General features: G+C 46.0%; 1 protein-coding gene across 2 annotated transcripts in view; it reads left to right on the top strand.

Annotated features, from left to right (window-relative positions):
• camk2a (calcium/calmodulin-dependent protein kinase II alpha) overlaps positions 1-11,361 on the top strand; it is a 30,255-nt gene extending 18,894 nt beyond the window's left edge. Inside the window, exons 13-19 of one of the 2 annotated variants that reach the window (XM_062453148.1) lie at positions 473-513; positions 1,338-1,370; positions 2,039-2,087; positions 4,915-4,990; positions 5,622-5,716; positions 6,021-6,249; positions 8,746-11,361. In XM_062453148.1, the coding sequence (XP_062309132.1) occupies positions 473-513; positions 1,338-1,370; positions 2,039-2,087; positions 4,915-4,990; positions 5,622-5,716; positions 6,021-6,249; positions 8,746-8,749 (527 nt within the window). In that variant the 3' untranslated portion in view covers positions 8,750-11,361. The remainder of the gene's footprint in view (positions 1-472; positions 514-1,337; positions 1,371-2,038; positions 2,088-4,914; positions 4,991-5,621; positions 5,717-6,020; positions 6,250-8,745) is intronic. The other variant, XM_062453149.1, reaches the window with a different exon arrangement.
• Positions 11,362-12,224: the final 863 nt, after the last annotated feature.

Genomic DNA, 12,224 nt, shown 5'->3' on the forward strand with positions numbered 1-12,224 from the left:
AACGTGGGGGGATTGGGGTGGGTGAGAGGGACGGTGAGGGCCCCTCCTCCTTTCTCTCTGCTGGGTGGTGGGGCTCCTCAGTCCAGCCAGTTTTCTTCTCACCCTGCCTGCCTACTGCTTCTCAAGCCTGTCTGGTCTGGGTGTGGGTCTGGGGTCTGAGAATATCGGAACACGCTCGCTCTGTTGAACGCTAATCCACGGAGCTCCGCGGCCTCCACCGCAACGCCCATCTGACCCCCACGGTTCCGGCGACGCCCTTCCGGACCTCCACTCCTCCTCTCCTTCTCTCCTCTCCCGTTGCCATGGAATCTCCTCTTTTCTTCCTCCCCCTTTGAAGGCGGTCTCTTCCAAGAGCAAGGGTCAGGGGTGAGGGCTCGGGGGTCAGGGGTCATGCCCTTCGCCCTCCTCTTTTGGGCGTTTGTGCCCGTCCTCATGGCTGTGTTCTCCCTCTTCCTGTTTCTCTCTCGCTCAGGGGGGAAGAGCGGAGCCAACAAGAAAGCTGACGGTGTGAAGGTAGGGCTCACACACACACACACACACACACACTGACGCACACACCCACTCACACACACTGACACACACACATACACACACGTCCACTCACACGTACACTTACACACTGACAGACACGCCCACTCACACACAAACACAGATCTCCTACCCTGTATGGTTGACACAATGATGTCCAAAAGGGCATCAAAACTCTGTATAAGTGTGGTGTGTCTGTAGGTGTGTATATAGGTGACTGTGAGTGACTGTTTGTGCATCGATATACTGTATATATGTATGTGTGTGTGTATGTATGTGTGAGTGTGTTTGAAGATATGTGTGTAAGTGTCTGTGTATAAGTATGCGTGTGTGCATGTGTATATATGTGTATGTGTATGTATGTGTGTGTGTGTATGTGTGTATGTGTGTATGTGTGTGTGTGTGTGTGTGTATGTGTGTATGTGTGTGCGTGTAGTTTCTGTGTTTTAAAAAGGGTCACAGGTGGCTCTCCAAGCTCCCTTGATGCTTTGCAGCGGCTACCCACAGGAGCATAGTGAGAGGAATGCTGTAGGAATGCACACACATGCATACACACAGACACACGCTCACACACACACATGTTCACCCTCACACACAAGCATACACACATGTACGTACACACACATGTACACACTCACACATACACACACATGTACACGTGTACACACACGTACACACCCAAACATTCACACACACATACTAGCGTGTCCTGCCTGGCCTGTCACCGGCCCTCCATCCCTCCATCCCTCCATCCGTCCATCCGTCCATCCCTTCTGTCGCTCCTTAACCTCTTCTAACTTCTCTTCCAGAAAAGGAAGTCCAGTTCCAGCGTGCAGCTGATGGTGAGTGATGTCACTTCCTGTCGACCGCGCGCCCCCCCCTCCCCCCAGTGCCGCGCCTGGCTTTATCCCGCCCCCTAACACTCGGGAAAGTGATTGATTAGCGCACTGGCCAGAAGAAACTCTAGAATAACTCCCGTGAAAAAAAATCGTCCAATGAACGCGTGGCTAACAGCTGTGGTTCATTCAGAATGGAGCTGGACTTTCTTTTTGTTGATTTATCTCTGTGGACATCCCATCGCACACAGACACACAAACACACAGACAAACACAAACACATATACACCCCCCCCCACACACACACACACACATCCCATCCTCTAACCCAGCCTCACCGCTACTGTCTGGGGCTGGCTCTAACATGACGGGTCTGTGAGACACCCATCCTCCCAGTATAGGTGTGCCCCCCCTCCCTCCCCCCCTCCCTCCCCCCCCCTCCCTCCCCCCCCTCCCTCCCCCCCCCTCCCTCCCCCCCCCCCTCCCTCCCCTTCTCCCCGTCCTGCTAACCACCTGACTCTCTGACTGGTTTCTCTTCTAAAGGGGCAGGACGCCGGCTGCTGTAGACCTGTGTCACTCTCTCTGTGTGTGTTGTTAGGCGTTTGTGTGTCTTGCGTTTGTGTTTGTGGGTATGTGTGTGTGTGTGTCTCTAATGGAGTGTCTGTCGTTCATAGGAATCTTCTGAGAGCACCAACACCACTATAGAAGATGAGGACACCAGGGGTAAGCCGACACACCCTCACAAACACTCGCACACACAAACACACACACACACACAAACACACTTTCGCCAACACATACTCGCACCCTCACAAACACTCGCACACACAAACACACACACACACACAAACACACTTTCGCCAACACATACTCGCACACACACAAACACACACACACACACACACAAACACACTTTCGCCAAACACACCCTCGCACACTCACAAACTCACACAAGCACATAAACACTTGCTGACATACACACACACGCTTTCACAAACACACACACAGATATCTGTTGGGACGTGTCTGTCAGTGGCTGGGAAAGGGACACCCTGTAATGCTATATATAGTATAGACATCCACCATAACTGGAAGTGCAGAGCTTAAAACTGGAGAGAGTTGCACTGGAGTTACACTACAGTTACACTACAGTTAGACTGGAGTTACATTGGAGTGACATTGTAGTTATACTGGAGTTACACTGGAGTTACACTAAAGTTGTATTGGAGCTTGACTGAAGTTACACTGTAGTTGCAATGGAGTTAGACTGGAGCTGCACTGGACTTAAACTTATCAAACCACATACTACAACTATCCTATGGTTTCTGATTCTGATCTGGTCTGATAACCGACCTTCTTCAAATACACAAGGAGGAGGAGAGGACAGGAGGGAGAAGGGAGAGGAGAGAGAAGTGTAGGAGGAGGAGAGGGCAAAAGGAGAGTGGGCGAGGGAGGCTAGCAAACTCTGGACTGAAGGGATCGAAAAAAACGGAGACAGTGAAAAAGAGTGAGTGGGAGAGAGAGCGTTGAAGAGATGGATAGATGAAGGTTAGAGAGGGATGAGAGAGTGGGAGGGCAGGTGAAGAGTTGTGAGTGTGTTCCAGCCATGGTGGATCACTGTCTGACGGAGTCTTGGAGACCCGGTCAGCCAGACAGCCATCCAGGCAACCAGTCAGTCAGTCAGTCAGCCAGCTAGCTAGCCAGCCAACCTGCCAGCCAGCCAGCCAGCCAGCCAGTCAGCTAGCCAGTCTGTGAATCAGTCAGTCATTCAACCAATCATTCAGTCAGCCAGCCAGCCAACCAGCCAGCTTGTGAATCAGTCAGTCATTCAACCAATCATTCAGCCAGCCAGCCAGCCAACCAGCCAGGTAGCAAGTGAATCAATCAGTCACTCAACCAGTCATTCAGTTATCCAGTTAGTCAGTGCTGTGTGATGTATCGTACTGTTATGTAGGCCGCTGATGTTTGAAGTTGGGTTCAGCTGTTTCATCTGCTTTTATTGTCATGACAACGACAGAGACTGAAGTTGGTACAGTGATTTATTCTCTCACTTTTTCTCCTTCTTCATCTCTCCCTCCCTCTCTTTCTCTCTCTTCCTCTCTATCCCTATCCCTTTCCTTGTCTCTCCCCCCTTCTCTCTCCCCCTTTCTCTCACTCCCTTTCCCTCTCTCTCTCTTTCTATTATGTGGAGAAAATGAGAGAGGGCAACCTGTTTAGCTGGAAGTGCCACTGTCCTCCATATGTCTCTCACACACAAACACACACATACAAACACACACGTCCATTGACACACAGACACATACACATACACACACAGGCACACACACAGACACACACATAGACAAACACAAACACACACACACATCCATATGCCAGTAGCAAGCCCTCCCTCTCAGAACTGAGCTGGGTGGGAGGAAATTATTCTCTCTGCTGGCGCTCTCAGCACTCAGTGTGGGCAGATCACACCCCCCCCACACACACACACACACACACACACACACACTTAACGCGCTGAGACACACACACAGACACACAAATATACATATGCACATGTACACACATACACACTTAACAACTCACCAAGATACTCACATACAACAATAACAACGCACCGAGACACACACACACACACACACACACACACACACACACACTCAACAACGCACCAAGAGATACACACCTACAGTATCTTATGAAATGCTGCTTCACATGTTGCAGCAGCAGCTGCTGCTGCGTTTTTGGTTATGTAAGCAGTCAACCATCAATCGAAATATCTGAGCTAGGCTGATTATAGCCAGTCTATCATCATCAGTTATCTCTGAGATAGGCTGAGAAATATACAGCCAGTCAACCGTCAACAGTTATCTCTGAGCTAGGCGGATTACAGCCAGTCAACCGTCAACAGTTATCTCTATGCTAGAATGATTACAGCCAGTCAACCATCGAAAGTTATCTCTGAGCTAGTCTGATTACAGCCAGTCTACCATCAACAGTTATCTTTGAGCTAGGCTGGGCCAAATACAGCCATCAATAGTAATCTCAGACCTAGTCCAGTCTAACAAGCTAACTGGATCAAATCTGTCTCAGAGCTAGTCCAGTCAAACAAGCTAACAGGCTAACAGCTTTATCAGAGGTAGTGTAGCCTAACAAACAAATAAACAAACAGGCTAACAGCTATCTCAGAACTAGTCCAGTCTTACAAGCAAACAGGCTAGCTTAACAGGCTAACAGCTATCTCAGAGCTACTGTAGTCCAGTTTAACAAGCTAACCAAATCTCACTGTCAGAACACCACTAATGATCATTTATCTTCCTGACTGAGCAGCAGCTATACTGGGAAATAATGAACTCAGTGGCAGTCCCATTTATCAAACTGGCTAATATGTGTGTGGTTATGTGTGCCTGTGTGAGTGTGTGTGTTTGTAAGATAGAGGATGAATACATATTACATTGTGTGTTATCAGTTCGCAATAAATAACATAATTGGGCATGTGTGCATGTGGTTGTGAATGTGTGCTTGTGTGTGTATGTGTGTATGTGTGTGTTTACAGTTAGGAAACAGGAGATCATCAAAGTGACGGAGCAGCTTATTGAAGCCATCAGCAATGGAGACTTTGAGAGCTACACGTGAGTCACACTCACTTCTAACAACACCTCTACCCCCACCCCCACACACTCACACAAACCCCACACACACACACACACGTACACAGGAATAGGGTGGATAGGTCATCTTGACACCTGTTCACAAGGAGAGGAGAGAGAGGAATGTAGAGGAATGGAGTTGAGAGAGAGGAGTGGAGAGTAGAGAAAAGGAGGACAGGAGGGGAAGGGAAAGTCTTGTGCATTCAGACTCATGTATTTCTTTGGAAGGATAACTGTGTGAGACATCCATACAAAACACCATCTACTTCCTACGTCATTCTTTCTCTGCTCTCATCTGCTCCTCCTCTCCTCCCCTCCTTCCCCTTCCCCTACTCTCATCTCCCTGTTCCTTTCATACCCTTCTTTCCTCTCCTCTCCTCTCCTCCTCCTCTTCCTTCCTTCCCTCCTTCCCTCCCTCCCTCCCACTCCCTTCCATCCCCCTCCTCCACTCCACCTCCTTCCAAACCCTGCCCTACCTCATCCCCTCCCTCCACCCTCCTCCCCTCCCTCCAACTTCCTCCCCTCCCTCCACCCTACTCCTCTCCCCCTCCTTTCCTCCCTCTCCTTTCCTCCTTTCCCCTCCCTCCCCCCCCACCCCCCTCCCTCCCCACAGGAAGATGTGTGACCCCAGTGTGACGGCGTTTGAACCAGAGGCTTTGGGGAACCTGGTAGAGGGCCTGGACTTCCACCACTTCTACTTTGAAAACTGTACGCACACACACACGCTCACACACATCCGCACATATGCACACCCACTCTCTCTCTCTCTCTCTCTCTCTCTGTCGTCCTGTCAGAGTTTTAGACAGCGACCAGACAGATATAATGATAACATCCATTATCCCTGCGCCTTGTCTAATTGTCTGATATGTGTGTGTTTGTGCGCCTGTGGGCGCATTTGTGTCTGCGTATGTGTGTGTTTGTGCGTGTGTGCCCGCTGCGTTCATATGTTTGCGTGTGTGAATTGTTGCGTCCCTGCGTGTGTGTGCCGTGTGTGTCCCCCCCCCCCCCCCAGTGTGGTCCAAGAACAGCAAACCAGTCCACACCACCATCCTGAACCCCCACATCCACCTGATGGGCGAGGAGGCGGCCTGCATCGCCTACATCCGCATCACCCAGTACCTGGACGCCCAGGGCATGCCCCGCACTGCCCAGTCAGAGGAGACGCGCATCTGGCACCGCCGCGACGGCAAGTGGCAGATAGTCCACTTCCACCGCTCTGGCTCACCCTCCGCCCTCACCAAGTAAGACTGGGAGGGTGGTGGCGGGATGTGTGTGTGTGAAGCGGGGGGGTGGGGTATTTGGAGGGGTGTGTGTGTGTGTGTCAATGATGGTTGACTGTGTTATTCACCACCGGTCAAAGTTTTAGAACAACTTTTTTTAAATTAAAGGACTAAACAAATTAACAATTGGAGATAAAAAAAACTAAAACACATGCAATATATATATTTTTTTTGCAGAAATCTTTCTCTTACTGATCAAAGTAGCCACCTTTTTCAGATGTAACACCCAAACACACTTGTGCACTCTTTCTACAATGGAAATCAAATATTGTTAGTGAAGTTCTTCACAGCAAGTTCCTACTAATATGTTGCACTTCCAGTTCATCCCAAACAGGCTTAATGGGGTTTAAAGCTGGTGTAGGCAAGTTTTGCGAAGCTAGCTATTTTAGCTTCTATTCCAAATGATTCAAACCATAATATACCACCGCCTCCCTTCAAAGTCACTCCCGCAAAACACATGAACGCGCTACAGAACGACTACAGAACTGCCGGGGAGACAAGTCTAGTTCCACGAGTCTCAACGAGAGAAAGAGCTTTTGAGAGAGTAGCATCGATTTTGTCGCATTCACATGTAAGAACACACACAACACTATAATAACGAATATAAACATGGCTAACGTTAGTACTCACTACTTTCAAGCTAGCATGTAAGTATTGGGAAATTCTATAATAGAGTTTAAACGGTGAAATATGGAACTGGATTTATTGCCTGCTCTTTCTCCGCCAGTCTTGTGCCTCTTACTCGGTTGTTTAGAATACCTCTGCCTAGCCTAGTTGAAAACTACAGTAGTTGAGTGCAGGGGCAGAGTGCGAGCGGTTAGGTAGGTAGACAGACAGGTAGCCCATCCAATCATTAGCCTCAAAACGGTCTTAATGATTTGTCGTGTTTATTACGTGCGACGCCCACAGATGTCAGATTGATTTCATATTACCGTCAAACCTTTAGATGTATTGGTTGCTATCAAGATGTGAAGTTTATTTAGGCAAATATGACAAAAAGTGCTTCTGCCTACATCATCTTTAAGCCTGGAGACTGTGCTGGCCATTCCATGATACGAAGTTACATCTTGTTGTTTCCTTCCCAAGCTAGTTCTAACATAGCCTGGAGGTATGTTTGGGTCATTATCTTGCTGTACCCCTGACCAACTAGACAGATACCAGTGGCTATTGCATGGCACTACAAAATGCTGTGGTAGTTTCTTTGGTGTCTTACTCTGTCCTTCCTTCTCTATGTTTGACATTTGGTGTCACACACTGAGGAACCATTCTTTCAATCCTTGACGCCATACAAAAACCTTGCGTGATGAATCGAAGATCTCCGATGACTCACCGGTCCACAAGACCGTCTTCCAGGTGCCTAATGGCCTCCTGTTCTTCTTTGGCTTCCTTACTGTCACTCAAACCTGCAGCTCTGAGTCTTCTCTGGCAGAAATGGACACTTGCTTACTCCCACCAGTGTTGAGCTGTGCTTGAAGCTGGACTTGACTATCAAGAAACTCAAGATTTTTTTTTTTTCAGGCTTTGGGTCTGCCAGAACTCTTCCTGTCAGAGTTTTCTCCATTTGCCATCTGTCTTTTGATGGTGTAGCAAAATGTAGGCCTACTCACCAACAACTTGGCTTTTTTAGCAATTTCCCTAAAGGAACAACCTTCACTTTTAAGGATTATACCGGTCCGTCTGTCATGCTTTGTTGATAACCTTTTTATCATAATCAACATAGCAATATACTACCTCCTGCGGTACCATACTTGCCAAATAATGCTTACAGTAAGTGGGTGTTGTAACGAAGTAATCAACATACGTTGGGACACGTTGTTTTACTTCCATTGCTGCAGAACAGCTGTAAATTGTGAAACACATTGTTAATTCCTTCTTTAACTCTGGCGTACTTTACTTTGTTTTGTATTTGGTAACAAATTATTATTATATATTTTTTTACCCCTCGCAGTTTACTGCATACCTTTATAACATTTAAGGTTGTTCGCAGGACTTGAAGTATAAATACATTTCATGACAAATTGAAAAATCTTGATGCTCTAAAACTTTGGAGCGGTAGTGTGTTATATTAGAATTAGAGAATGGAAGGTTTTGTTCTGAGTATTCTAGACAGATGGCTCGACACTGAATCCTAGTGGTAGAAAAGTAAACTTGCTGCATCTCCCCTCTTGCTACCTTCAGGTTTCTGTCTGCATTCATCTTCCTATTTCCTCTCTACCTTCCTGTTTGCCATCTACAGCTTCCTGCTCACTGTCTACATCCATCTTGCTGCTTCCGATCTACCTTCCTGTTCCTGCTTTGTGTCCATCTTCACCTTCCTGTTTCCTGCATGCTTCCGGCTAAGGAATGTTAATTAACCTTGTATTTCTGTCTCCCCCCCTCGTCTCTTCTCTTCCTTCATCCCCCTCTCCTCTCCTTTCCTCTTCCTACTGCCCCTCTCCCCTCCTGTCCTGTCCTTAGTTGAGCTCCGGAGTGGGAGGGGTATTGAGCGACAGTCTCTGTGATTGACAGCAGCGATGACCAGTTGGCTGAGTGGGAGGGAACACAGAAGGACCCGCCCCCCAGTGGCAGGACCAACCACCAGCCCTCTGCTTCTCATCTCGACATCATCTAGCCATCCTCTCCGTCTCGGTCATCGACCAATAATTAATCATCGCCCCGTCATCTAATTTAATCATGTACTGTATGACTATATAATCTATCTCACAGGCCAGTCACTTTGTGTTCCAGGGAGGTAAGACACCTAGACGTTCTGGTTCCTGTCTCCATGTTTTCACTTCCTCTTTTGACCTCAAAGGAGACATAAGACTGGTTTGCAGAAAAAGACGATAATTTACGATTAGTTGTAACCTCTTAGGCCTGTTCCTGTTTCCTTATTACCCAACATTTCCTTTCTGCTACAACAACTGTTAATTAATGACACACTAACATGCACACAATCACACACAGACACACACAGATACACACACACAATAACACAATAATAATAATTATACATGTTAGTAAGTTGTACTGACTGAATATGTTAGAGCCACAAATATATTTACTTTATATTAATTGTTTTTCAAGTAGTGTGTGTGTGTGTGCAATTACAGTCCTCTAGAGGAATCTGGAGGTCAATCCCTGCTAACTTGGAGGTTCTACCAGACCTTGTCAGGGGTCAGGGGTCAGGGTGTGTAGGTCTCCTGTCTGTGTTGCTGTACTGTCACTTTAGGTCTCAGAGGCAGGATGACACAGCTGTACCTGAACACAGATTAAACCCTCTGCCTGACAGCTACCCCCAGGGCCTCCACACGAGAGACCCCAAGTTCAGAATTAGGCTAAAGAAAGTACTTAAATATTGCCCTGCCCTAAATGTTAAAATGTCCTGGAGCTTCGAGTTATGTCTGTGGTTGGACCTCGCTAAAACTCAGACACTGGTTACAGGTATGGATGACCCCCCCGCCACCCCCCCCCCCAACACCACCACACCCCCCTCAAAGTCTGTAACACCCTCAGTCCCTCTAAGATTCCCTGCAATAAGCCGCTTGCTGTGTTTGACTTCCTACTGCCCCATGGCCGCAGAGATGTGGGTTTTTGAAAAACGACAGTTGATTTTCTGCGTTCTGATTCTATTCATTCGTGTTGGCTGCTTCTGTTCTAGGTGTTTATCAATCTCTTCCTAACCCTCTTTCTCAAGTATTATAGCACACACATGTATTGCATGACAATGTACAAAAATGAAAACTGATTATTTACACGTTTATGTTTAATGGCTGAAATCTGATGTCCGAAGGCACTTCAGATGTACTGTCCCAGCGATTTGAAACACTGTTCTTTCTATGGTCAAGCGAATGTACAAAGTGGTAAATGAAGGTTATTGTTATCAGCTTTATAATGTTCTTTAGAAAATATAATATATATACATATATGTTTACCCTCTGACTAAAATGGATGCTTTACAGAATGACTATGTTGTGAAACACTGCCAGTTTAGGCACTGATAATATTGTTACAGTATTGCTAGTTCCTGTTGCTGCTGTCAGCATTGGAGCAAGGTATACCACAAATTTTGTACTGTACAGTTAAACTAGTCTTCTGAAAATGTGAGGAAGGAATCTCCTGAACCAGGACACATCTATCTGGGTACTCAAACACACCCAGGACATTACACTCTGTTCCAGCTCCAGGGTAGTCTATACACCTATGGTAGTCTAGGTTAGGCTCTATAGGCTATACACTTAGTCTAGTTTAGGTTAGGCTATATAGTATATACTCGTAGGCTAATCTATATAGTCTATACCTCCAGGTTAGTCTAGATCAGTCTATATAGTCTATACCCCTAGGCTAGTTTAGGTTAGTCTATATATGTTAGACTATATACTCAACACCCCTGTCTATATAGTCTATCACTAGGCTAGTCTAGGTTAGTCATATGGTCCAGTGTGATCTATATGTCTCTAGGCTAGTCCAGTGTGATCTATATGTCTCTAGGCTAGTCCAGGCTGGTTTATACCCCTAGGTCAATCTAGGTTAGTCTATACAGTCTATTCTTTATAGCCCAAGGTTAGTCTGTATAGTCCGGGTAGTTTTTTAAGCCTAGGCAGTCTTTATACCTAGTCTATTTAGTCCACGGTGGTCTAATTATCTTTACGCTAGTCTATAGATTTAAGGTTAGTGTTCATAGTCCGGGTTACTCTATTTAGTTTAGGTTAGAATATATAGTCTAGGTTAGTCTACATAGTCCAGGTGACTCTATATAGTCTAAGGTTAATAGTTTTAGTCTAGGTTAGTCATTATACCCCCCAGTCTTTATATCAGTTTGTATAGCCTGGTCCTGGTCTTGGTTCTGGTTCTGGTCCTGGTTCTAAGAGCACAACGTAGACACCAGTCTGCTGACTGTAGTGTACATGTATGTGGCTTTGTGTCAGTGGAGGCATGCAAGTTTGTAATGTGCTGAAGTTGATGTGTGTGTGTGTTTTTAACATTGATTTTGTAAAGATTATCTGAAGCAGTAATTTGCAGTTGTTCTGTAAAACTGTTGTGGGTGTGGTCCTGTAAATAAAAGATTATGACATTAAAGACATAGACACAGTGGTATTACGTTTGTCTGTGCTTTTCTTTGTGAAGTGTGCATATTTGTGTAGATGTATTAATATACTGGAAGTGTTTAGGCCTGTGTGTCTGCTTGTGGCAGATAGGAGTTTTACAAACTCAAACGTTCTGAGGGCAGAAAGGAAAATGATTGGTTTACAGATTCAACCAATGAAATTGAAGAAGAGGCGGGCTCAAGACATTTGAATTGTGTAGGGGAATCGGACATTTGAATTGTGGAGGAAATCGTCAAGACGTTTGGAATTGTGTTTAAGTGAATATTTTATTAAAATTCAACAAACTCTGACGTTTACAAAGATAATTGGCAAACATTAATTCAGAGAACTAATAATCATCTTATCATGCATTTTGATTTGACTCCATCAATCGCACCAATGCTGCTCATGGTGTAACGTTTAATAGGGTAATATGTGCGTGTGTGAGTGTCTGCGTGTTTGTGTAGGTGTGTGTATTTATATACTGGATGTGTATAGGTCTGTGTGCGTATTTGTGTGTGTGACTCAAGCCCTCTTTAGGCTTTATATATCCTGATAGACACTCACACACACACTCACACATACTGACAGAGGTCATGGGTCTCACTGCTTGATGCCAGATCTTCTACTGTGGTTGTGCGAAGTGTTCCGGGAGGTTCTGCTTCGCTCCATGTACCGTCCGAGTGAGTCTCTCTACATCCTACAGAAAATATAAAAAGTGTTTTTAGGATCTAGTCATTTTAAAATAGATAAATAATGTATCCAAAGCAACATAGTTTAAGTTCTCAACACTGGTGTGCAGTTTCTAAAGATGATCAGGATGTACAGATTCAGGGTAACTCTGTTCCACGAGGGAGAGTGCGTTATCTG

This window comes from Osmerus eperlanus, chromosome 27 (genome assembly GCF_963692335.1).
Source record: "Osmerus eperlanus chromosome 27, fOsmEpe2.1, whole genome shotgun sequence".
Lineage (NCBI taxonomy): Eukaryota > Metazoa > Chordata > Actinopteri > Osmeriformes > Osmeridae > Osmerus > Osmerus eperlanus.